The 26841-nt window shown below is 46.8% G+C and overlaps 1 protein-coding gene across 2 annotated transcripts in view; it reads left to right on the top strand.

The window, feature by feature from the left end:
• The first annotated feature begins 6928 nt into the window (after nucleotides 1-6928).
• The window catches only part of gabrr2a (gamma-aminobutyric acid type A receptor subunit rho2a), an 81080-nt gene continuing 61167 nt past the window's right edge, over nucleotides 6929-26841 (top strand). The window contains exons 1-2 of one of the 2 annotated variants that reach the window (XM_084913941.1): nucleotides 6929-7455; nucleotides 23104-23210. In XM_084913941.1, coding sequence (XP_084770067.1) covers nucleotides 7319-7455; nucleotides 23104-23210 — 244 coding nt within the window. In that variant the 5' untranslated portion in view covers nucleotides 6929-7318. Of the gene's footprint in view, nucleotides 7456-7493; nucleotides 9131-23103; nucleotides 23211-26841 lie in introns of those variants that run through there. The other variant, XM_084913942.1, reaches the window with a different exon arrangement.

Genomic DNA, 26841 nt, shown 5'->3' with positions numbered 1-26841 from the left:
AACTTTTCTTTGGTAGGTCAGAAAGAAGAGCGTTGCAATAATCAATGCGGGAAGACACAAATGTATGGAAAAGAACCTCTGCAGTGTAATTAAACTTCCACTTAATATTCCGACACTTGATGATCAAAGATCTCCAATCTTACTTTTAGTTAAAGAAAATCTGTGAAAAGACACTTTCATTTAAATTTGGAATTCAAATGATTTCTTTGGCTGTATCAAACCTTTAGTCCAGCAGCCCACGTCAAATGTTGAAATGGATATCCAAAAATTGATTCTGTTCATCTGGACGTAGCATTTTCAGTGGGAGAAACGTTTCGTCACTCATCCAAGTGACTTCTTCAGTCTCAGCTGACTGCAGGTTTCCCAAATCTTATAAACTGTACATTTGCATAATGACTGAAACCATTTATCGGGCTAAATTGTAGTTTATCATTAACAGGAACACAGGGAAGGAAACTACAGGGTGGGCCATTTCTATGGATACACCATAATAACATGGGAATGGTTGGTGATATTAAAGTCCTGTTTGTGGCACATTAGTATATGTGAGGGGGCAAACTCCTCAAGATGGGTGGTGACCATGGTGGCCAACTTTTACAACTTTTGTTTTTTTCAATAGGAAGAGGGCCATGTGACACATCTAACTTATTGGTAATGTCACAAGAAAAACAATGGTGTGCTTGGTTTCAACGTAACTTTATTCTTTCATGAGTTATTTACAAGTTTCAAGTTTCTCCCACTCTTCACACACTGATAGCAACACCGCAGGAGAAATGCCAGTAGGGTTGCCAGTATCCGTAGTTTCAGGTGCTGCACATCTCGTACCTTCACACCATAGACAATTGCCTTCAGATGACCCCAAAGATAAAAGTCTAAGGTGGTCAGATTGGAAGACCTTGGGGGCCATTCAACTGGCCCACGACGACCAATCCACTTTCCAGGAAACTGTTCTTCTAGGAATGCTCGGACCTGGCACCCATAATGTGGTGGTGCACCATCTTGCTGGAAAAACTCAGGGAACGCGCCAGCTTCAGTGCATAAAGAGGGAAACACATCATCATGTAGCAATTTCAAATATCCAGTGGCCTTGAGGTTTCCATTGATGAAGAATGGACCCACTATCGTTGTACCCCATATACCACACCAAACCATCACTTTTGGTCCAGCAGTCTTGGAGGGATCCATCCAATGTGGGTTAGTGTCAGACCAATAGCGGTGGTTTTGTTTGTTAACACCATTCACATAAAAGTTTGCCTCATCACTGAACAAAATCTTCTGCGTGAACTGAGGGTCCTGTTCCAATTTTTGTTTTGCCCATTCTGCAAATTCTGTGCGCCGATCTGGGTCATCCTCGTTGAGATGCTGCAGTAGCTGGAGTTTGTAAGGGTGCCATTTGTGAGTAGCTAATATCCGCCGAAGGGACGTTCGACTAATGCCACTCTCCAGTGACGTGCGGCGAGTGCTACGCTGTGGGCTCTTTGATGTGTTTGATGTGTCACATGGCCCTCTTCCTATTGAAAAAGCAAAAGCTGTATCCAAGATGGCCGACTTCTAAATGGCCACCATGGTCACCACCCATCTTGAGGAGTTTGCCCCCTCACATATACTAATGTGCCACAAACAGGACTTTAATATCACCAACCATTCCCATTTTATTACGGTGTATCCATATAAATGGCCCACCCTGTATATCATTCGGACAGTCTAAATTGGATGGAACTACTTCCTCTTCCGCCTTTCATAGTCATATGCGAAATACAGCTGTATAAATGCGTGGAAGCCCCTTAGTGTGTGCACTCAAAACAATGGCTGAGCGTAAACGCTCCTCCACACCCAGCGGAAGACCAGTTTAAAAGAAACTCTTTAACTATAGCACCCAGCTACGAAAATTGGGCTGCCCAGAATAATACATTCTATTTAAAATTTATAATAATAGTACATTTTATTTAAAAGCACCTTTCAAGACACCCAAGGACACTTAACTGTCATGGTCTGGGTGACTGCCAGTGTTTTTCCAGTCTTACTCCTCGTCCTCGGGCTGGAGTCAGAATCATCTCTTTAGGAGTGCACCTGGAGCTAATTAGCGCTGCAGCATTTAAGTCCAGCTGTGACAACAACTCTTCGTCAGAACGTCTGCTAACCAGTTTTAGTGTCGGCCCATTTTCTTGTCTAGTTGTATGCTCATGTTGCTACTGAACTTGTTTTTCTCCTGTGTCCAGTTGCACTTCTGGAATATTCACTTCATCGTTTGCAGTTACTCTTCACCCGGTCGCTGGACTTCACTGCATCCTTCCCCACCTTCGCTCTGGTTTGAATACACTCAGTCACTCCGCCTGCCTACCTCCCTACTCACCAAGTAAGGCCTCTCAGACCAAACTGCCACTACTCACACGGACCTTCTCTGAACTTACCTCCTCCTGGTGGAGGAAGAACTCAGCCTGGGTGTCTATTGTCTTGTGTAGTCTGGAAGATGAGTGGATGACGGGGTGGGTGTAGTTTTCTCTGTGGTGGGGTCGGGTGGGCTGTCCCGGGCTCTGTGGGGCCGGGCGGCGCTCCATAACTGGGCCCCGGTCCGGATGGGCCTAGGCCCCCTTGCACTGGTGGGTTGCAGAGTATGGGGGGTGCCTACTGGGGTCAGCGGGGGAGCTGGCCCCAGGGAGGGGCCACTTGCCTCTCCCTTCCTTCCTTCCCTCCCCATCTCCAGCTGCCTCCCTCTTCCCGCTCCACCACAATCACCCACACATGCAGGGCCTTGGGGTAAAGGTGTGTCACCAGGGTGCAGGGGAGTCATCCCCCCCTCTGTCCCCTTCTGGCTGCCTGTGCCTCAATTTTATCCCACAACTTAGACATTCACATTACTCACACTCTCATACACATACATATAGGACCTTGGGGGTGGGCACGCTACACGGAATCCAAAAGACCATCAGGGTGTACAACCTCACCCCTGGCGTCGTTGCCCACCTCTCAATTTTAAATACATGTCCGATTGGGGTCTGGAGTGTGGGGCCTCCCTGCTGCTGTGGAGTCGGGGCGGTCTGCTTCTCTCCACCCCAGGGAAGAGGGTAACACTACCTGGGTCTGGGTGCAGTTTCCCCCTCCAGGGGCAAAGGTACCTAGACCCGGTTCTTAGAGTACGCTTGGGGAGTGTGATTGTGTGTACAGTGTCTCTCTATGTCTGTCTCCACGTTGGGTGAGTGTTGAATAATTGCATATGAGAGCATGAGGGTGAATGGATGTTTGTATCTGTGTGTGCCTGTTTGTCTGTGTCTATATGTCAGGTTGGGTATCAGACGCCACCTCTCTGGGGACATCTCAGGTCCTCCAAGGTATGGAGGCCTATCTCCCCCCACCACTCCCCCTGCCAGTGGCAGACGCCCTCAGACATCGGTGGTTCTTTGTGTCCGGGGATGGGCGTCCAGGTACGCACCGGCTCACTCCTTGGTGGCTGCTTGTCGGGGCCTGGAGCCTGGGGCTCGCTCGGGCCCCTTCGGGGGTGGGGTGCCCTCGGCCTCTCGGCCTGGGGCTCGGTCACTCTGGCGCAGCTGGCTGCCGGCGGAGCTCACGGGCACGTCACTGCAACCCCCCCTGGCTTCTGCTCCGCGGCTGCTGAGTGACCCCTCATCTGGGACTCTCCTCAGCTCTTTCCAGGATAGTGGCGCAGCTGCCCCTCTGTTGGTCTTCCTTGGTCTCTTGTGCTCTGAGGGCCTCTGGATGTCTGGAGTCTTGATCTCCTGAATACCTGCTTCATGCCCTGGAGGACGGGGCCGTGGCCCCCCCACACCCTCTAGCAGATCATTACATGAAGGAACCTTTTAAAAACAAGCGCGTCCATGCTCACAGGTGTACACACGGGTGCTCACACACACAAACTACACCCTTTTTGGCTCCTACCTCAAAGCACACTGTGCGCTGTCGATCTTACGTGCTGCATATTCAATATTTAATATTTACTGCTATATACACAGAGTATCGCGATGGTGTTGTGTTTATTATATTGCTGTTTTTGTTTGCTTGTTTTCTCTTTTTTTTGTCTCAACAGGTGATTCAGGTGATATATACAAAAATATGTATTTTTTGCTATTAGCCCTAGTGTTAATACTGTCTGTGTTCTGCTCACACATTCTTGCTTACAATGGAGGGTACTGTCACGTCTGGTGTGGCAGACGTGTGGAGTTTGTAGAAAGGACCCAAAATGCAGCAGCACTGGTGCAGGTGAGTATTTATTGAACAGAGTAGATACAAACAGAAGTGGCGGGTGAACATGAAACTGGAAAACCTAAACTGGGCAAAACTGCAGGGAGGTACGGCGAGACGGACGGAGAGATGCAGGGAGACCGAGGGGAACAACACAGACGAACCAGCAACTAACAGAGGCAGATACGAGGTTTGAATACACAGAAGGATAACGAGGGAATGAGACACAAAAGGAGGGCACAGCTGGGAGTAATCCGACCTGACGAGACAGGGGAAAAGTAAACTGAACACACTGAGATCAGACACGGATCTTCAAAGTAAAACAGGAAACACATACACGTAATGACATAACACACAACCTTAACATACATACAGAACATAGGAGCATGAACCATGAAACAGAAGAGTACAAACACCCCAGGTAACCAAAACCACAGAATAATAATAAACTAAAACATAAACACAGAGTCACAGACTCTGGATCATGACAGGTACGTCGTAGTATTTCGTGTTTTGTATTGTCGCTTCTCTGTATATAGCCCTGCCCCTTAGTGTTCAAGTGTGTAGTTGTTTCACCCAGTGTTGTGTATAGCCACTGTCTCACGCACATTGTATTAAAACACTTAAGAATAGAATAAAATCCATAATAGAATGACAAAATAAAGAACAATAAAAACAAAAAAGCACAAGATGAAATAAACAAACAATAGGTTCACAATGAATATGCGGATTTGAACAGATCGGTTTTGAGTTGGGATTTAAACTGGGGGAGAGAACCAATGTTTCTTGTATGAATCCACATACATCTCCTTCAGCAATCATATTTCCACACTTCCTCTGCTCACACACGCTCCTCTTCTGCCACTCACACTTTCGCTCCTTGCAAGCCAGTTCACACTGCTGCACTCAGGGATCCACGGAAAGGTTCACAGACAGGTCCGGGGAATCTATATGGAGAAACAAGTATTAATATGAGCCAGAAATACACAACGTGCAAAACTTAGATTATGCCAGGGCTGCACAAACTCACAGTGTTCAGTGATCCAATAATGAGACGCTCTGAGCCACAGACTCAAATAGTGGGTGAGGAGACAGGACTAATCAGCAGGAGGTGGTGGCAATCAGAGCAGGTGTGTGGGCCAAGGGCGGGAGCCCAATAATAATAATAAATTACACACCGGTTTATTATTAATTTTAGTGACCTCTAAAATTAATAATTTTAATAATTAATAATTGATTTAACCAGGTGTCATTACTGATGAGGCGAATTATAATTTTACAGAAGTTACATTTATTTTTAACAAGCAGTTACCGGGTTCCCTCAGTGTCGCCTGCTCTGGTCCCTGGAAGACAATTGACTGTGGTTGCTAGTATCTGTAGAATCACGTCTCAAATTAGAATCGCCAATAATCCAGAGTTTGTTCCGCTTAGTGGGTAAAAATGATTCAAGACAGAATTTGTTGGTGGCGTACCAGGGGCTTCTGTTTAGGACTACGCTTCCTCCTGACTGTCACCCAACAATCCTGTTTACCAGCCGCTTGGGACAACCTGCTGGGTGAGAACTAATGGTGGCTATGCTACATGCAGCCGTACCATCTATAGGGGCCTGGCTAGCTACAGTGGCGTGGAGCCAGGTCTCCAGTTCAGCATTCCTGGACTACAGAGTTGTAAACAGGCTGCATTTATGACAAATATCATTATTAATAAAGGAGGCCAATGAGTAGCTAAACATATGACACACTAAGAAGCAGGACAGTGCAGGAGGGACAGGTGAAGAAGCCATGCTGCTAGCGAGTCAGCTACAAACTAAACTAAGCTGACAAATCTCTAAAGACACAGTGATAAATACTGTGAAACAACTAGTGGGTGATTCAGGAGAGAATGCACTTTGGATAAAGCATGTGACGATCACACAATGAAATAAGATGTTATCTGTGAGTTTTTCCTTAAAAAACACCACTGTGTGTTGTAACAAGAACAGGAAGTGATGCTCTAAGGCAGAGAGAGCCAATCCCACGTGAGAGCCTAAAATAAGTGGACTTATCAGTACTGATTTGTTAGTCTATTTTTTGTATGTATGATTTGTCCTAAAGACATACTGTTTACTATTATTCATACAAATATATGTTGGCTTTGTCATAGGAGTAGAATTTTGATGGAGCTCCATGTGCAGCATACCCATATGGAAAAGAAATAGTAAAAACTTACATGATTTACTCGTGAAAGTGGCCACTTTCTCATTACTTTCATATATTGTTTTAGTAAGTATCCAAAACATACAAGTTTCATTTATATAATTTTTCAAGGGATCTTATATCTGTTTTCACTCTTGTATGCTTTTCATACAAGTTTCACACAAGGCAGATACAAACTTTATAAGATTTATATATATCTTTTCCATATGGGTATAAATGGTCTCCTGCTAAGTACAGCTGCGAATCACACCAACATAAGATATCATGTGACTTGGTGGATATTTCTGCCCAGATCCCCAGAAATGCTTCAGCCAGCGCTGCATTGAATGGTTGCATTTAAAGTGTTCCAACATGCCTCTGAGCTGGGTGAAACGTGATTCCTGTGATGAGGTTTTTATTTATTTTTTATTTAGAGGGGGTTATAATCTGGCTCTCTTGTGTCATACCAAGCAGCATAATCTCTCTCTCGCTCTCTCTCTCTGTGTGTGTGTGTGTGTGTGTGTGTGTGTGTGTGTGTGTGTGCGCGCGCGCGCGCGCGCGTGAACTGTCTTTGTGAGAACCATCTTGACGTTTGTGGTGGACCTTTTAAGAACGGCAGAAAGTAATGTTTAAGGTTGGAGTTAGCATAGATACAGGGAATTCATTATCTGTCAGTCCTCACAGTGGCAGTCTTACTTGTATGTGTGTGTTTCCTCTCGGTGCATGCAGGCTGCAGATGTTCCTCTCGCGCTCTTTCGCTCGCGGGAAATAAGTGCAGGCAGAGTGCAGGATCACACACAGACACGTTCCTCTCCAGCTGCCTCGTGAGGCAGAGTGTGATGCCATGAGCGAGACAACGTCCATCCTCTGCTGACAACCATGAGCAACCGACTGATTCCTGCTGTAATGAACCGTCTGAAAAGGACTTTTAAGGGACTCGCCGGTAGATGCACGCAGTCAAGATGCGTTATTTGACCAAATCTCTGATTTTATTTCTATGTTTTGCCATTACCGGGGAATGTTATAAGCACGGTCACCGGGTGCGAAGGTGGGCCGGTACTGGGGAGACCCCAAAGCATGGCACGTAAGTGAAAAATACAGAGACAATCAAAGCACGATTAACACGTGGAAATGTGGGTGACTCATCTTAGTAAATTATACGTTTAACAAAACTGTTTATGTCACAAACAAATGTGTTAGTTATCTTACATTAGATATGATGGTTAATGTAGATGCTAAAGATTAATGGATGGCGTGTGATGTTAGAAATATTTAATCTAAGGCGACATTAACCACAGCTGCTCTACCTAAAACCAGTTGAAATTATTTAGCAAAGAATGGTGTATATTTGATCAAAATGGTGTAGAGGCATTTGAATTGAAATTAAAGGTTTTGTCGTTGATTTATTTTAGATGTAAATAGTGTTTTTTAAAATCCCTGAACTTTGTGCACTGCATCAATAAGGTGTGGTCAGAGCTGACTGTCAGTGTGATTATATCTCCTGCTTATGATTATTAATCATTGTACTGGTTATTTTGATTATTTATGACTATTTATTCTTATATATGGCTTAACAGCAATCTATGGACTGCACTGACTATCAAAGTGCGCTACAAAACGTGTGTTCGCTGAATAATGCTCTTAATAGAAATTTCGGAATTAGAGACTTGTTCAAGGATGCACTGAGAGGTCGTTAGAGACCTCTAAAGAAGAGAAGCATCTGTAACTTGTTGAATTGCATAAAACAGCAAACAGACTTCTGTGTTAATGAGAAGTGGTGTAAGAGCAGAAGTAATATAGTGCACATGGTGTGATATTGATATATGGTTGCAGGAAATAATTTACAATACTTTAACATTTTCTATATTTCAGCAAAAATATAACCAAAACATGATCAGAGTTTTATACATATGCTAAAAGCCAATGCAGAGATCCTAGTTGAATAAAATACATGACAATATTGAAATTGGACTGGTTCTTATGTCCTGCTTTTTGCCTTGCTTGACCATTCGTTTATTCCATTCCATTATACGTGCTTTATATATATTACATCCATTAATACAAGCATTTTTTTCTATGCCTGAGTGCTTTCTGTATAGCATTCACAGACATTGTAGGGTGGCTGTAGAGCAGGTCACCTACTCACCGGAAGATTGGTGGTTCGATCCCAGGCTCCTCCAGTCTACATACCAAATATCCTTGGCGTGTAACCCCATGTTGCTCTCCGACGCATCCATTGGAGTGTGAATGCAAGTGAATGTTGGATAGAAGCACTAAAAACCTTAGATAAAGTGCTTGTGTGAGCAATGGGTATGATTGGGTGAATGCACGAGTTGAGTGCGCTCAGTGAGAGTAGAAAAGTGCTATATAAGAACCAGTCCATTTACCATTTATATTCTTCTGAGAGCAACTTGGGGGTTTTGGTAGCTTGCCCGAAGACACGTTGGCATGTAGACTGGAGCAGGAATCAAACCACCAATATTCCAACTAGCAGATGACCTGCTCTAGCTCCTGAGCCACAGCCATCCAATCCATCAATGGCCATGATTAGTGCCTCTTTGCTGTCTTTCAGTCCAGCTTTGTCCAGCCACTGGTAGGACTTCTGGATGTCAGCCACTTCCTCTATCTGCCAGTGGTACATACCATGCAGGGGTCTATCCTTTCATGATGTGTTACGTCCCCACGTGAAAGCTAGGCGAAGAGGGTGGGGGACAGTAACAGTTGGATCTGGGTTGAAATGAAAAGAACGCCAGGCAGAGGTATTTAACACAAAATATATCTTTATTATAATCAATTACCTCAATATTCATATAAACAATAACAACAAAAAGAGACAGCAACGCTGCTTTAATGATAAATCAGACAAGCCAACCCAACGAGATGGTGACCACTTCAACAAAGAAAACAACTATAAGGCTTCAACAGAAAAAGACAGCAACGCTGCTATTGGCAATAACCAGGCAGGCCAAACAAAATAATGGAGGCCGCCGTCACTTAAGTGAAACCACTGCTCAGTTAAGAGCTACTCACAAAGAGCCACGCACGGTGGGGCTGGTCACACACACACACACACACACACACACACACACACAGCAGGCCTTTTCCACACCTAGACCAGACTCACACACTGACCAGCACAGAGGAAATCCACCAGAAGCCTCTCCCATATCCACACTGCTCTTCTCCAGCTTATATCACCTCTGAGGGTAATTGGTGGTAAACGAGGGCAGATGAGCAGCAGGTGTGTCCTAAAAGAGAAGGCAGGGGCAGAGAGAGGAGGAGGCGGAGAAAAAACACCACACCCACACAAGGGCAGTTTCAGGAGGCCCAGCTAGGGCCGTAAGACCCCCTCCCATAAATACAAACCAGTGGTTTGTCACAGAATGTCCTACACAAATCTTAAATCTATCACCTACCATGCACCATAATAACGGTTAGGCATACCCTGCCAAATCTGATGGGTTGAAAACACTGAATGGGGTTGGCTCAAGTCCCTCAACATAGTGTCCCAAGTGACAGCCAGATGTTTTTTGAGCCATCACATATGGAGAACCCGTCAGGCAGCTAGAAGGCCTTACAGCAACACTTCTCTGACGCTTCTTCACTGGGTCATGGCGAAAGGCATGCTGGTTAGCCAGAGGTGCAGGTTGGAATGGTTGTGTCGCACACAATCTGTCACACTGTAGGTCATCTGGACGATGATCAACAGGTAGCAGCTCAGAATTAGTCGACCTCTGACATTCACCAAATGACACCACTGAGCAATTATGCTCCAATTGTTGCCTATGACTGGCAACCTTGTCTGTTTGTGAACCACAGTTCACTCTTTTGAAAGCAGATCGATTTTGCTTTGAGTTGGCTTTTGAACAGTGAGCAATCAGGTGGCCAGGTTTGTGGCAAAAGAAACAGAGCTTTATTCTGGATCTTGAAACCATGCCTGCATTAGCTTTGTTAGCAGGCACACTCCTAGCCCTCGAGACTGACTGTTTCTGTTTGTAGGTCTTACAATTTGCTACTAAATGGCCAGATTTAAAAGATTAAAAACATTTCCGGTCTGACCTGGGACAAGGCACAGGCACCTCCCCCCTTGTGCCTTGCTCACCACTAGCACTGCTAGCCTTCGCTAGTGTGTCGCGTCGCTCTTGCTTAACGATACTGGCTTTATGGACGAGTGCGAACTTGTCAGCCAGTGTGGCGGCCTGCTGCAAAGTGGAGACTTTCTGTTCGTTCAGATATACTGCCATCCGCTCGGAGAAGCAATTTTTAAATTCCTCAATGAGAATTAACTCCCGTACCGAAACTAGGTCTGCAGCTTTACAGGCCATACACCATCGGTCAAAGAGGACACTCTTTTCCCTCGCGAAATCCAGGAAGGATTGACCCTGCACCTTTTTCAACCCCCGAAATCGCTGCCTGTAAGCCTCGGGGACTAGTTCGTAGGCTAGCAGGATAGCACCTTTCAGTTTGTCATAATCCAAACTGCACTCAGCGGACAACGAGGAACAAACTTCCTGTGCCTTGCCCACCAGCTTGCACTGCAGCAAGATGGCCCACGCATCCCGCGGCCAACGCAAGGCTGTTGCTATCCGCTCAAATGATTCAAAATAAATCTCCACCTCAGTGTCACGAAATACAGGGACCAGACGACTATTCCTTCCTACATCAAACTGTACCTCTGTCTGTGACAGCGAAGCTGCCACAGGAGGGGAGGAGGCCTGCTGGAGTTCCAACTGTCGCAGCTTGACCTTAGTCTCCACCTCCACCTTCTTCAGCTCAACCTCCCTAGCCCTAGCCAGTTCCGCATCCTAACGCCTAAGCTCTAACTCCCTTCTCAGCTGGAACTCTCTCTCACGCTCCTCCTTTTCCAGCTGGAGACGAGCCAGACGGACTTTGAGCCTAGCATCCTGCTTAGAACCCTCTGATGACTGGGTGGAGAGCGGATCAAAATGGGGCAGCGTCATTGGCCCGCCCTCGGGCAGCCCCTGGCCCACAGGTGTACACACTGATGGTTCTACGACCTGGCTTGGAACATGAGGCGCTGCACTTGGTCCAGCCGGACCGGGTGTGCTCGGGGGTTCTTGCATTACAACCACCCTCTTCTCCAACAACGCAGACACCAGAGCGGCCTTCAGCTCCGCTTTGCGTAGACCAGTGGAGACACTGATCGCGTAATATGTTGCCATCTCATGCAGATCCCTTGTCTTCCTCTTCTTTATTGGGTTTCTGCTGCCTGAAGCATTCATTGAGCACACAGTCAGTTGGAGCCATCTTGCTGATATATTCTTGGATGTTTGTCTCATCCTGGACTGTGGTACTGACACTCACCAGTCCCTAGCCTCCTTTCTTTTGCTTAGCATACAGCTTTGGGGTGCTGGACTTGGGTCAGAAGCTACTTGTAGCTGTCCTCTATGTCTGCAATGTTGCCATCTGGTGGTTCAATCCCCTCAGATCTGACTATGTTCCCTCTCTTTGTTATCATCCAACAACACTTCTCCAGTCCAAATGACATTCTGATGCCAATTCCTTTCTGTGCCCCACTCGTGTTTTGTGCCTATTCATCTTAGCTGCTATGATGCCTGACAGGAGCTTCCATGTGGTGTTGAGGCAGGTTATTGGCCGGTAGTTGGATGGGACTGGTCCCTTATGGGGGTCCTTAGGGATCAAGACTGTCTGGCCTTTGGTTAGCTATTCCGGGTGTGTCTCATTGACTAGCAGCTGGTTCATTTGTGCTGCCAGATGCTCGTGGCAGTCTGCTTCTTCTGTCAGTAGGCGTGAACCATATCGGGGCCTGGTGCTGTCCAACTCTTCATACTGGAGACCCTTTCTTGATATCTGCCTCTGTGATGGTTACTGGACCTTGTTCAGGGAGGTTGCTGTGGTGTCCTCTTAGATCCACTACCCACTGAGCATTGCTGTTGTGGGTTGTGTTCTTTTCCTATATGCTCTTCCAGTATTGCTCCATGATGATATCTCCCCCCTGTCATCCTGGCTCCCACTTGCCGTTGCATGTGTATTGTACCTCGTCAATCTCTAGCTGTGAGAGCAGTCCCTTCCTCCGAATGCTGGAACACTGAGCTTCTAGTTGATTTGCCGTCAATGTGGATGTTGGGCATCAAAGATTCTATAGTTCCCTCATCCTATTCATGTAACCCCTTTTGCTGGGGTTACTTGTGTAGTAGTATTCAAACAGCGCCCTATTTTCATGTCTTGCCCACGGATGCCTTAGTATTCCAGTAGCTCACTTCTCATCAGGGTGCCCTGGTTCCTCAACACCTGAGCTTGTTGATCTGGTCGACATCCGAGCCAGTATGACTTCATATTTATCTCTCTCGCTCATGGCTGCCACAGGCTTGGTTAGCATGGGGGTCTAGCCTAGGATCCTTACTGGATACAGACGCCCCAGACAGGAATCGAACTTGCCCTACCGCACGCAGCTGAAAGAAAAACCGCACCCAAGAGCCATCAGAGCCCTTGGTTATGACCCAGATCCAGGTTATGACCAAAGTCCCCGGTCAAGCCCCCCACGAAACCAACCCTTAGTTAACCCTATAAAAGCCTTGAAATAAATAAGCTCTAGTATGCCCCATCCCACGTTTAGAGTCACCTCTGCTTGCTGCAGGTTTCACTGCAGTAGAAAGTGTACAGCCTCATCCTCTCTGCTACTGTTGTGTTATTAGTCTTTTGTTAAAAAACTGGGCGGTTGTTTGGGCCTAATGTAGTTTTATTTGCATGTTGTTCCTAAGTACATCCATCCATCCATCCATCCATCCATCTTCATCCGCTTTATCCGAGGCCGGGTCGCGGGGGCAGCAGCCTAAGCAAAGAGGCCCAGACCTCCCTCTCCCCAGCCACTTCCTCCAGCTTATCCGGGGGAACACCAAGACGTTCCCAGGCCAGCCGAGAGATATAATCCCTCCAGCGTGTCCTGGGTCTGCCCCGGGGCCTCCTCCCGGTGGGACATGCCCGGAACACCTCACCCAGGAGGCGCCCAGGGGGCATCCTTGTCAGATGCCCGAACCACCTCAGCTGGCTCCTTTCGATGTGGAGCAGCAGCGGCTCTACTCCGAGCCCCTCCCGGATGGCCGAACTTCTCACCCTATCTCTAAGGGAGAGGCCAGCCACCCTTCGGAGGAAGCTCATTTCTGCCGCTTGTATCCGCGATCTCGTTCTTTCGGTCACTACCCACAGCTCGTGGCCATAGGTGAGGGTAGGGACGTAGATCGACCGGTAAATTGAGAGCTTCGCTTTTACACTCAGCTCCCTCTTCACCACGACGGACCGGTGCAGCATCCGCATTACTGCAGCTGCAGCCCCAATCCGTCTGTCGATCTCCGGCTCCCTTCTCCCATCACTCGCGAACAAGACCCCGAGATACTTGAACTCCTCCACTTGGGGCAGGAACTCATCCCCGACCCGGAGTGGGCACTCCAACCTTTTCCGGCTGAGAACCATGGCCTCAGATTTGGAGGTGCTGATCCTCATTCCTGCTGCTTCACTCTCGGCTGCGAACCGTTCCAGTGCGAGCTGGAGGCCCTCACCCGATGAAGCCAACAGAACCACATCATCCGCAAAAATCAGAGATGAGATTCTGAGGCCACCAAAGCGAAAGCCCTCCACCACTTGGCTGCGCCTAGAAATCCTGTCCATAAAAATTATGAACAGAACCGGCGACAAAGGGCAGCCCTGGCGGAGCCCATCACCCACCGGGAACGAGTCCGACTTATTGCCGGCAATGCGAACCAAGCTCTTACAACGGTTGTATAGGGATCGAATGGCCCGTAGCAATGGGCCAGACACCCCATACTCCCGCAACACCTCCCACAGGACACCCCGAGGGACACGGTCGAATGCCTTCTCCAAGTCCACAAAACACATGTAGACTGGTTGGGCAAACTCCCATGCACCCTCAAGTATCCTCGAGAGGATAAAGAGCTGGTCCAGTGTTCCGTGACCAGGACGAAAACCGCATTGTTCCTCCTGTATCCGAGGTTCGACTAGCAGACGAACTCTCCTTTCCTGCACCCTGGCATAGACTTTCCCAGGGAGGCTGAGGAGTGTGATCCCCCTGTAGTTGGAACACACCCTCCGGTCCCCCTTCTTAAAGATGGGGACCACCACCCCGGTCTGCCAGTCCACAGGTACTGCCCCTGATCTCCACGCAACATTGCAGAGGCGTGTCAACCAGGACAGCCCTACAACGTCCAGAGCCTTCAGGAACTCGGGGCGGACCTCATCAACACCAGGGGCTCTGCCACCAAGGAGTTGTTTAACTGCCTCATTGACCTCACCCCCGGAAATTGGCGGGTCGTTCCCCTCATCCCCAGACTCTGCTTCCTCCTCGGAAGGCGTGTCAGTGGGATTAAGGAGGTCCTCGAAGTATTCCTTCCACCGCCTGACAATTTTCTCAGTCGACGTCAGCAGCGCTCCACCAGCACTATACACAGTGCAGGTAGAGCACCGCTTTCCCCTCCTGAGACGCCTGACGGTTTGCCAGAATCTCTTCGAGGCAGTCCGAAAGTCTTTTTCCATGGCCTCTCCAAACTCCTCCCACACCCGAGTTTTTGCTTCGGCCACTGCCCGAGCCGCATTCCGCTTGGCCTGTCGATACCTGTCAGCTGCCTCCGGAGTCCCACAGGCTAACCAAGCCCGATAGGACTCCTTCTTCAGCCTGGTGGCTCCCTTCTCCTCTGGTGTCCACCATTTGGTTCGGGGATTACCACCACGGCAGGCACCAACCACCTTGCGGCCGCAGCTCAATGCAGCAGCTTCGGCAATGGAGACGCTAAACATGGTCCATTCGGACTCAATGTCCCCAGTCTCCCTCGGAATGCTGTTGAAGCTCTGCCGGAGGTGTGCGTTGAAGATCTCGCGGACTGGGGCCTCTGCTAGACGTTCCCAGCACACCCTCACTACGCGTTTAGGTGCACCAGGTCTGTCCAGCGTCCTCCCCCGCCACCTGATCCAACTCACCACCAGGTGGTGATCGGTTGACAGCTCAGACCCTCTCTTTACCCGAGTGTCCAAAACATATGGTCGCAGGTCTGGTGATACGATTACTAAATCGATCATCGACCTACGGCCTAGAGTGTCCTGGTGCCACGTGCACTTATGGACACTCTTATGTTCGAACAGGGTGTTCGTTATGGCCAAACTGTGATTAGCACAGAAGTCCAATAACAAAGCACCGCTCGGGTTCAGATCAGGGAGGCCGTTCCTCCCAATCACGCCCCTCCAGGTCTCGCTGTCGTTACCCACGTGAGCATTGAAGTCTCCCAGCAGGACAACAGAGTCTCCAGGTGGAGCACCTTCCAGCACCCCCCCCCCCAGGGACTCTAAGAAGGCTGGGTACTCCGAACTGCCACTCGGCGCATAAGTGCAGATGACAGTCAGGACCCATTCCCCGACCCTAAGGCGCAGGGAACAAACCCTCTCATCCGCCGGGAAAAACCCCAACGTACCGGCAGCAAGCCGAGGGGATATTAGAATACCCACCCCAGCCCGCCACCTCTCACCAGGGGCAACTCCAGACTGAGACAGAGTCCAGACCCTCTCCAGGAGACTGGTTCCAGAGCCCAAGCCATGCGTAGAGGTGAGCCCGACTATATCTAGCCGGTACCTCTCAACCTCACGCACTAACTCAGGCTCCTTCCCCACCAGAGAGGTGACATTCCATGTCCCTATTGCCAGTCTTGGCAGCCGGGGGTCAGTCCGCCAGGGCCTCCGCTCCTGGCCGCCACCCAGCACACAATGCACCCGACCCCTATGGCGCCTCCTGCGGGTGGTGGGCCTGTGGGAGGATGGGCCCATGTCTCCTCTTCGGGCTGTGCCCGGCCGGGCCCCATGGACTAAGGCCCGGCCACCAGACGCTCGCCCTCGGGCACCCTCCCCGGGCCTGGCTCCAGGGCGGGGCCCCGGTAACCCTATCCCGGGCAGGGTAAACTGTTCCCTCGATATTCTTTTCATAAGGGTCTTCTGAATCGCTCTTTGTCTGGTCCCTCACCCAGGACCAATTTGCCATGGGAGACCCTACCAGGGGGCAAAAGCCCCCAGACAACATAGCCCCTGGGATCCCTGGGACACACAAACAGCCTCCACCATGATAAGGTAGCGATTCAAGGAGAGGTTCCTAAGTACAGTCAGGGAAAAATTATTTGAACCCCAGCTGGTAAGTTTATTTGAACAGTGAGAGACAGAACAATAACAAAAAAATCCAGAAAAATGCATTTCAAAAAAGTCATAAATTAATTTGCATTTTCATGATGGAAATAAGTATTTGCTCCCTTTGCAAAACGTGCTTTAGTACTTGTTGGCAAAACTTTTGTTGGCAGTCACAGAGGTCAGATGTGTCTTGTATTTGCCCAGAAGTTTTTCACACATCTCAGGGGAAATTTTGCCCCATTCCTTTTTGCACATCCTCTCCAAGTCCATGTTTCGTGGCTGTTGTTTGGCAAGTTCAAGTTCAAGTTCAAGTTCAAATTTTATTCGCCACATGCAGTGGCAGGTTGCCCTGCAGTGGAATGAACCCGCCCCCCGACCATACACACACAACACAGACATCACATGGGAATACAAGTCAGAGAACAGTTGCATTACAGAAAAAACACTGAAATGTACACTACAATGGGAAAGTACAAGAGGAAAAAAAGAGACCTCTACTCATGCTGGGCTATAGAGGACAGCATGAGAACAGGAAACAAAGAAACTCCTCTGCACAGAAAGCACATAAATGTCCACAGTACAACATTATAGAGCACGTGACCAGCAACAGGGTTGGGTAGGGGATAAGGAGTAATCCCAGGCAACACAGCAGCCATCCTGCCACTGCGCCGACTCTCCAGCGCAGGCCCAGACCCGCCTCGTGTTCCCAGGAGGCAACAAGCATCGAAGGCATTGGAAGGGAAGGGGGGATGTGTGAGTGCTTATCAGTGTAAATGTATGTGTGTGCGTGTCCAGAGTTCAGCTGAGAAAGTGTCCTCCGCCCTATCAGGCTAAGTAAACAGTCTTCCAGTCAACCCAGGTGGCCTTGCATAGAGTGGGAAGAACAGTCAACACACAGCCGTTACCAGGGAGTTTTTGTTCGGCTCCAGCCTTGAGCCCACAGCTGGTGCCGAGGGGGTATCCGCATTTGATGTTGATGTTGTTGATGTTGTTGATTTTTCTTTTATGCGAGCAGCTCATGAGAATTTCATAGCTGTTCTTTAACACTCTGACACTGGTCTCTCAATCTCCCGTTGGAGAACCGCGAGCTTCTCCATGATCAGAATCAGAATCAGAATACTTTATTAATCCCTGGGGGAAATTATTTTTTGTTACAGTGCTCCATTATAAACCAACATTAAGACAAGACAGACAATACGCTAACTAAGAATAGTACAATATATACATATATATACATACATAAGTCACTCATAAATAAATAAATAGCTGGAAAAGAAACGTGTATTTGTAGCAGTAACCAGTGTGTTAAGTGGATGCGTTGTACAGGGAGATGGCCACAGGCAGGAAAGATTTCCTGTGTCGTTCAGTGGTGCTTTTCGGTAATCTCAGTCTCTCACTGAACGTGCTCCTGTGACTGACCAGCATGTCATGGAGTGGGTGGGAGGTGTTATCCAACATTGTCTTTATCTTGGACAGCATCCGCCTCTCCGACACCACCTTGAGGGAGTCCAGCTCCATCCCCACAACATTACTGGCCTTACGGATTAGTTTATTAAGTCTGTTGGCATCTGCGACCTTCAGCCTGCTCCCCCAGCATGCAACAGCATAGAGGATCGCACTGGCCACAACAGACTCATAGAAAATCCTGAGCATTTTCTGGCAGATGTTGAAGGACCTCAGTCGCCTCAAAAAATAGAGACGACTCTGGCCCTTCCTGTAAAGTGCAGTGGTGTTTTTAGCCCAGTCCAGTTTATTGTCAATGTGTACTCCAAGGTATTTATAGTCCTCCACAATGTCAACACTGACCCCCTGGATTGAAACAGGGGTCAAGTGTTTCCTGGTCTTCCTGAAGTCCACGATCAGTTCCTTGGTCTTTGCCACGTTGAGCTGCAGATGATTCTGCTCACACCACGTGACAAAGGAGTCGACCACAGCCCGGTACTCTGTCTCATCATCCCTGCTGATGCATCCAACCACCGCAGAGTCATCAGAAAACTTCTGAAGATGGCAGGTCTCTGTGCAGTGGCTGAAGTCTGTGGTGTAGAGGGTGAAGAGGAAGGGGGAGAGGACAGTCCCCTGTGGTGCCCCTGTGTTGCTGATTACCTTGTCAGACACACACTCTGAAAGACGTACATATTGTGGTCTTCCTGTCAGGTAATCAACAATCCAGGACACCAGAGAAGCATCCACCTGCATCGCTGCTAACTTATCACCCAGGAGGGTCGGCCTGATGGTATTGAAAGCACTAGAAAAGTCAAAAAACATGACCCTCACAGTGCTCGCCGGCTGGTCCAGATGGGTGTAGACACGATTGAGCAGGTAGATGATGGCGTCCTCAGTTCCAAGACGAGGCTGATAAGCGAACTGAAGGGGATCCAGGTGTGGTCTTACTATGGGTCGCAGCTGGTCCAGGATGAGCCTTTCCAGGGTCTTCATGATGTGGGAGGTCAGTGCCACGGGCCTGTAATCCTGGGGGCCACTGGGACGTGGCGTCTTTGGTACAGGGACGAGGCATGATGTTACCAAACTTGCGGTCCATGGTCTTGTCATTCTTGTGCTCAGAGAGCCGATTCTGAGAACTCATGACTGCAGTGAGCTGTTCCACGATGTAATCCAACTTTCGCTCAGAGATGTTATTCTGAGCGGACTTTTCCTCAATGTAACCCAATGTACAACTCGAACCTTTAGCTCCCTCCACAGATTTTCTATGGGATTAAGGTCTGGAGACTGACTAGGCCACTCCAAGACCTTAATATGCTTCTTCTTGAGCCAATTCATTGTTGCCTTCGCCATGTGTTTTGGATCATTGTCATGCTGGAATACACCACCCACGACCCATTTTCAATGCCCTGGCTGAAGAAGGAAGTTCTCACCTAAGATTTAATGGTACATGGCCCCATCCATCCTCCCTTTTATGCGGTTTTCCTGTCCCCATGGCAGAAAAACACCCCCAAAGTATAATTTTCCACCTTCGTGTTTGAGGCTGGGGATGGTGTTCTTGAAATTATAGGCAGCATTCCTCCTCCTACAAACATGGCAAGTTGAGTTGATGCCTATCATCAGAAGGCATAGCATAGAGTTTCACTGCTATGCAGATGACACACAACTTTATCTATCTCTGAAACTAAATAACACACCAATTAGTTGAACTGCAGGAATGTCTTAAAGACATAAAGATCTGGATGACCTGTAATTTTTTGCTTCTAAATTCAGATCAAACTGTTATTGTAGTCGACCCTGAAATAGAAATATGGTATCTAAGCAGATTCTTACTCTGGATGGCATTACCTTGGCCTCCAGTAACACTGTGATGAACCTTGGAGTCATTTTTGACCAGGACATGTTCTTCAACGCACATATTTAACAAAAATGTAGGACTGCTTTCTTCCATCTGGGCAGTATCTCTAAAATTAGAAATATCCTGTCTCAGAGTGACGCTGAAAAACTAGTTCATGCATTTATTACTTCTAGGTTGGACTACTGTAATTCATTATTATCAGGATGTCCTAAAAACTCCCTGAAAAGCCTTCAGTTAATCCAAAATGCTGCAGAAAGAGTCCTGACAGGGACTAGAAAGAGAGAGCAGATTTCTCCTGTTTTGGCTTCCCTTCATTGGCTTCCTATTAAATCCAGAATTCAAAATCCTGCTTCTCACGTACAAGGTCTTAAATAATCAGGCCCCATCTTATCTTAATGACCTTGTAGTACCATATCACCCCATTAGAGCACTTCACTCTCACGCTGCAGCCTTACTTGTTGTTCCTAGAGTATTTAAAAGTAGAATGGGAGGCAGAGCCTTCAGTTTTCAAGCCCCTCTTCTGTGGAACCAGCTTCCAGTTTGGATTTAGGATACAGACACTATCTCTACTTTCAAGATTAGGCTTCAAACTTTCCTTTTTGCTAAAGCATATAGTTAGGGCTGGACCAGGTGACCCTGAATCCTCCCTTAGTTATGCTGCAATAGGTGTAGGCTGCTGGAGGATTCCCGTGATGCACTTTCTTCTTCAATCACCTTTCTCACTTATGTGTTAATTGGGTCTGCAACCCAGTGTTTTGTGGTTGTGGATTAATTTATATTCCTTGATTATTGTTATTCACGGTTTTGATTTTCTCATTATCGTCTTCTGCTTATGTTTTATTTTTAGTTCCTAGAATTTAGGTTTCTGTTACTTTGTCTTCCCTGTGTCCCATTTCTAGTCACTCGTCTCCACGTTCCCTCTGTTTCCCATGTCAGTTGTGTTTATGTGTCTCAGAGTCTAGTTTGTGTCTTTGTGATTGTCTCATGTTTCCTGTTTTACTTTGACGGTCCCTTGTCCCGTGTCACTGTATCTAGTTTTGCTTCCCCTTGTCTCATTATGTCTATTTAGTCCCAGCTGTGTCCCCCTCCTGTTTCCCATTCCATCATTACTCCCTTACGTATTTAAGCCCTGAGTTTTCCTTTGCTCTTTGTCGTGTTTCTGGTCTTTTTGCACTTCTAATTTCTCAGTGTTTTGTCCTTAGTTTTATGCTCTAGGTTTTTGGTTTGTTTTCTGTAAGTTATATTATGAAGGATGTTGTTTTTTTGTTTTTTTTAGCAAATAAGGTTGCCACTTTAAGTTCACCTTTTGAGTTTGAGTCCTGCATGTGAGTCCACATCCTGCCTGCCAGATAGACCTCTGCATTGAAATGTACTTCTTATTAATCTCTAGCTCTCTTCCACAGCATGTCTTTTATCCCGTCTTCCTTATCTCACCCCAACCGGTCGAAGCAGATGGCCCGCCCCTCCCTGAGCCTGGTTCTGCTGGAGGTTACTTCCTGTTAAAAGGGAGATTTTCCTTCTCACTGTCAACAAAGTGCTTGCTCATAGGGGGTCATGATATTTGGGTTTTTCCCAATCCCCTGACCGTGGCTCAGGGGATTGGGCAGCTCATCTGTAACCGGAAGGTTGCCGGTTCAATCCCCCTGCTCTCTCCGTCCTGGTCGTTGTGTCCTTGGGCAAGACACTTTACCCTACCACCTACTGGTGTTGGCCAGAGGGGCCGATGGCACGATATGGCAGCCTCGCTTCTGTCAGTCTGCCCCAGGGCAGCTGTGGCTACAACTGTAGCTGCCTCCACCAGTGTGTGAATGTGAGCATGAATGAATAGTGGATTTGTAAAGTGCTTTGGGTGCCTAGAAAAGCGCTATATAAATGCAGTCTATTATTATGTATTATTGCAGGGTCTACCTTACAATATAAAACACCTTGAGGCGACTGTTGATTTGGCGCTGTATAAATAAAATTGAAAAAATTGAATTGAATGCCAAAGAGCTTGATTTTGGTCGCATCTGACCATGACCATCTGCATGAGCTTGTTGTCACATCGTCCCTCGTAGCTGTGTGATTTCCTGTGCTCCGTGTTCCTTTGTAACTCCTAGTTTTCCAGTTTAGTATTCTATGGTTTTTCAGCAAAATAAAGCTGCCTTTTTTAGTTAATCCTCATGTGTACCAAGTCCTGCATTTGGGTCCTAATCCTGCCTGCCACACAGTGGAATCATGGCACTGGGAAGGTTCACCACTATTCCTTGTTTTATTTATTTGTGCATAATGGCTCTCACTGTGGAGTTCTCAAAGCCTTACAGATGGCTTTGTGACCCTTTCCAGACCGATAGAAGTCTGACTTTATTACTCAGCTGTTTCTTTAGATCGATGATACTTTTTGAGATCTTTTAGCCTGCTTCACTTTGTCAGACATGTTCTATTTGAGTGATTTCTGCCAGATCTGCAAGTAATCAGGACTCAGCTTTCCAAAAAATGTGGACAATTACAGTTCAATCCTAATTTAACAAGAGGGGCAATTACTTTTTCACACAGGGCCAGGTAGGTTTTCTCCTTTTTAAGCCACAAATGAATGCTCTAACAGAGGAGTCATTACAACACATAAGTGGCTTGAGGCAACTGTTGTTGTGATTTGGCACAATTTGAATAAGACTGAATTGAATTGAATTTAACCAATGTGTAAAGCAATACAATACCCCAGCATGGCCTCTACTCAACAAAAACACAAATACTATAATTGTACAAACAGTACAAACACTCAATCACTCTGGCGTCAAACAGAGTGACTGATTTGCTTATGTTGAACTGAACTTTTCAATCATCAATCATATCGGCATAAATCAGTTCATACATTTCTTATTCCGTGGCTCAGGGGGTTGGGAAGCATATCTGTAACTGGAAGGTCGCCGGTTCGATCCCCGGGCTCTCTGTCCTGGTCGTTGTGTCCTTGGGCAAGACACTTTACCCTACCACCTACTGGTGTTGGCCAGAGGGGCCGATGGCGCAATATGGCAGCCTCGCTTCTGTCAGTCTGCCCCAGGGCAGCTGTGGCTACAACTGTAGCTGCCTCCACCAGTGTGTGAATGTGAGAGTGAATGAATAGTGGCATTGTAAAGCACTTTGGGTGCCTTGAAAAGCGCTATATAAATCCAATCCATTATTATTATTCAGTGCATATTATTTTGTACCATTCTTTCCTGGTGCGTTATTTTTTAATTCTTAATAATCAAAACTGTTTAAATCAGCTATCTGACAGTGGCTGTCATCCTGCTGTAGCTCCTTGTCAAAGAAGCCTCCAGATGTGACGAAATCTCGCAAAATGAAGACAGAACACCTGCTCAAAGTAGATGACCATGACTTCACCATGAGGCCAGCATTTGGAGGTAGGTGTAGAAATTTCTGCTTTTGTTTGTCTTTCACATAGCATTAGATGTTGATTAAAAGTCAGGGTTGAATTACATAAGGGATTAGCATTGAGCTGCTTCTTGCAATGGTGATGGACAAGTGTCTATGGTGTTTGCAGAAAAATTGTGATCTGTAGTGAGAGTAGGGAGCAGGTAAAGAGAGTGTTAAGAGTATGGGGTATTTCTCCTGTTGTTGTGGACTATCTGGTCCCTGGGAGGTGTTCTGGGCATGTCTCACCAAGAGGATGAAACCCTCCATACATGGTAATAAGCTTTTTCAGGTTTGTGCATGATAGGCCATAAGTGTTGATTGCCCAGATCTTGTAATTCTCACAGGAACAGACGGTAGGTTATTGGCCAGTAGTTGATGGGACCTTCTGGGGATCCTTTGGGATCAGAACTTCAGTTAGCCATTACTGGTTTATTTGTTCTACCAGAGGCTACTGGATCCTTTTCAGGGAGGTTGCTGTGGTCTGCTCTTAGATCCACTAGCCACTGAGCATTGATGTTGCAGGTTGCGTCCTTCTCCCTCACGCTTTTCCAGTATTGCTCTGTCTCCAGCCTTGGTGGGGCTGTTCGCATATTGTTGCCCTGCCACTGAGAATACACCTTAGATAGTTCAATGGAGTACAGCTGGTTTATTCTCCTGCCTCCTTTCTCTCTGGTATACCTCTATAAGTGACTGGCCAAGGCTGAGAGTCTTTCCTTGGCAGTTTTCAACGCCTAAGGCCTCATTGATCTGCAGTTGTAACAGCAGTTGCTTCTTCCAAATCTTGGAACACTAAGCTACTTGTTGAATTCACTGTCAGTCCTGATGCTGGGTATCAACGCTTTCATAGGTCTCACATCCTCTTCATGTAACTCCCTTCTTATTCCAGTACCCCACTACTCATCATTGTGTACAGGTTCCCCAACACCTGAGTCAGACCTTGTCACACAATTTTTTTCCTTCTGATGTTTAAACCTTTTTGAGTTACTAGTTAAAATCTTTTTTTTAATCTACTTGTAATAGGTTAGATAAACACAATAATATTTAATTGATATACTTGAGTATATACAGAAATTTACGCTTAGGTCTTGGTGGAATTGTGTCTCTTTTCCAGAGTCCAATTTTTGTGGTCTCCTTAAAACTCAGTGGAGATTTTATTAAGTTATTTGTACGTTAACATCCACCCACATCTCTGTACAGGAGACAGGTGGAAAGCAATTAAAGCTGATTCTTCTTCTTTAATAGAGTCAAACCAACCAAATGCATCATTATGGATTTTATTTAATTTCACAGTACCAATCAGTAAACTATTGCTTAGAAACTCAAAGCTTTGACTCATGAAGGCTTGACTGCCAGTAAAGTACACTTTTCTTCTTGATACAATCCCACTGATTTTCCTATATCACCATCTGGATGGGGCCAAAGCCCATGACTGGCACCTATTTATTGACTTTTCTTCAGCATTTAATAATATCCAGCTACATCTCCTAGCTGATAAGCTTCTTAACCAGTTTAAACTTGATTTTAATCTTGTTGGTTGGATTTTAGACTTTTTAACTGACAGATCTCAGTGTGTGTGACAGTAAACGGCTGTTTTTCCAATCAGCTGAATTCTTCCACTGGTTCACCACAGCGTTGTTTTCTCTCTCCCCTGCTATATATTTTGTACACTAATGACTGTCGTAGTACACAGGCTGAAAGGCATTTCATTAAATATGCAGATGACACAGTCATTGTAAGCGTCCTTCATGGTGAAGAGTATTCCCATGGACCTGCTGTGGATGAGTTTGCTTCTTGGTGTGATCAGTCCTTAAAGATCAAAACCTTACAAACTAAGGACATGGTAATTTACTTCAGGAAGCCCTCCAACAGTAGTAAATGGTGCAGCCATTGAACTGGTGGATAGTCATAAGTATTTGGAGGTTGCTCTTGATAAGGCTCTGTCCTTTGAGTCACATTTTGACGCTACAGTGAAAAAAAGGTAAAACAACGATTGTACTTTTTAAGGAGATTGAGAGATTTTAACGTTTCATCTCAGATGATTACCTTTTTTATAAAAGTTTTATTGAATCTGTTTTAATCAGCCCGGTGCTGAGGAAGGCAACCTCTGTCATGTCATGTTCAGACCATCCTCTCTTTAGAGACTTTCACCTGTTTCCCTCAGGTCGCTGGTATAAAGTGCCGCAGGGAAGACCAAGAGACATAGAGTGTCTTTTATACCTGCTGCTATTGTCATGCTCAATAACACTAAGCCATAAGCGTTGTTGCCATCACTACTGCACATTGCACTTTGTTGATGCTACTGATAACATTTGGGATGTTTCTTTTTGTGTGTGTGTGTATGTGTTATTGATGTGTTGACATACTACAAATCAATGTCCCGTTGGGAGCAATAAAGTTACCATTCAAAGATTCAAAGTGTTTATTGTCATGTGTACAGAAGAAATAGCATTTCTCTGTGCAATGAAATTCTTCCTTTGCTGTCCATACACAAATGCCAAGTTAGGTAGGGTTGAAGGAACAAGATAAATAAGGATAAAAATAAGACAAGATATTAAGATAAATAAGGTAAAAATAAAGATAAAAAAATATTGAAAGATAAATAAGTACAAAATAAGTAAATGAAGACAAGTGAGGTATGTAAAAGGATGTACAAAGGAGCTTAATGTGCAAAAGAAATCAGTGTGCAAATTGTCCTGATGTGCAAATTGCAGTTGAGGTAGGTCAGCTGTTCAGGAGTCTGATAGCAGTGGGGAAGAAGGAGTTGTTGAGTCCAGATGTTCTGGATTTCACGCTTCTAAACCTCCGTCCCGAGGGCAGAAGTGTGAACAGTCCAGGTTTGGGGGTGTGTGGGGTCTCTAAGGATGGAGGCAGCTCTCCTCTGGACTCTGCAAAGGTAGATGCTCTGCAGAGAGGGCAGCGGGGTCCTGGTGATCTTCTCTGCAGTTGTTATCACTCTCTGCAGGCGTTTGCGGTCCATAGCAGTAGTACTGCCGTACCATGCAGTGATGCAGCTGGTCAATGTGCTCTCCACAATGCAGCTGTAGAAGCTGCTGAGGATCTTGGCCGACATACCAAATTTTCCTCAGGCTCCTCGGGAAATACAGCTGCTGGTGAGCCTTCTTGACCACTGTGTGGTGTTCAGTGTCCAGGTGAGGTCCTCAGTGATATGAACGCCCAGGTACCTAAAGCTGCTCACCCTCTCCACTTCACTCTCCCGGATAAACAGCGGCTGGTGAGGCCTCGTCTTCTTCCTCATGTCCACTATCATCTCCTTTGTTTTATCAGTTTTGAGGGTGAGGTTGTTGTCCTCACACCATGACACCAGACCGGCCACCTCTCTCCTATAAGCCACTTCGTCCCTTCCAGTGATGCGACAGATCACTGCAGTGTTATCCGTGAACTTCAGTATGACCCTGTGGAACTCCAGTGTTTGTTGTAATGCTGGCTGAAGTCCCGTTGCCGATCCAGACAGACTGAGGCCTGCCAGTCAAAAAGTTCTGTAGCCAGTCACAGAGGGTGGGGTGCAGGCCGAGTGTAGACAGTTTGTGGATGAGTTTTTGAGGGATGACTGTGTTGAAGGTGGAGCTATAATCAACAAAGAGTACCCTGATGTAGGAG

Source organism: Perissodus microlepis, chromosome 19 (assembly GCF_051167445.1).
Source record: "Perissodus microlepis isolate ML-2025 ecotype Zambia chromosome 19, ASM5116744v1, whole genome shotgun sequence".
Taxonomy (NCBI): Eukaryota; Metazoa; Chordata; class Actinopteri; order Cichliformes; family Cichlidae; genus Perissodus; species Perissodus microlepis.
Note: the sequence above shows the minus strand (reverse complement) of the source record. Positions and strands in the feature narration are given on the sequence as shown.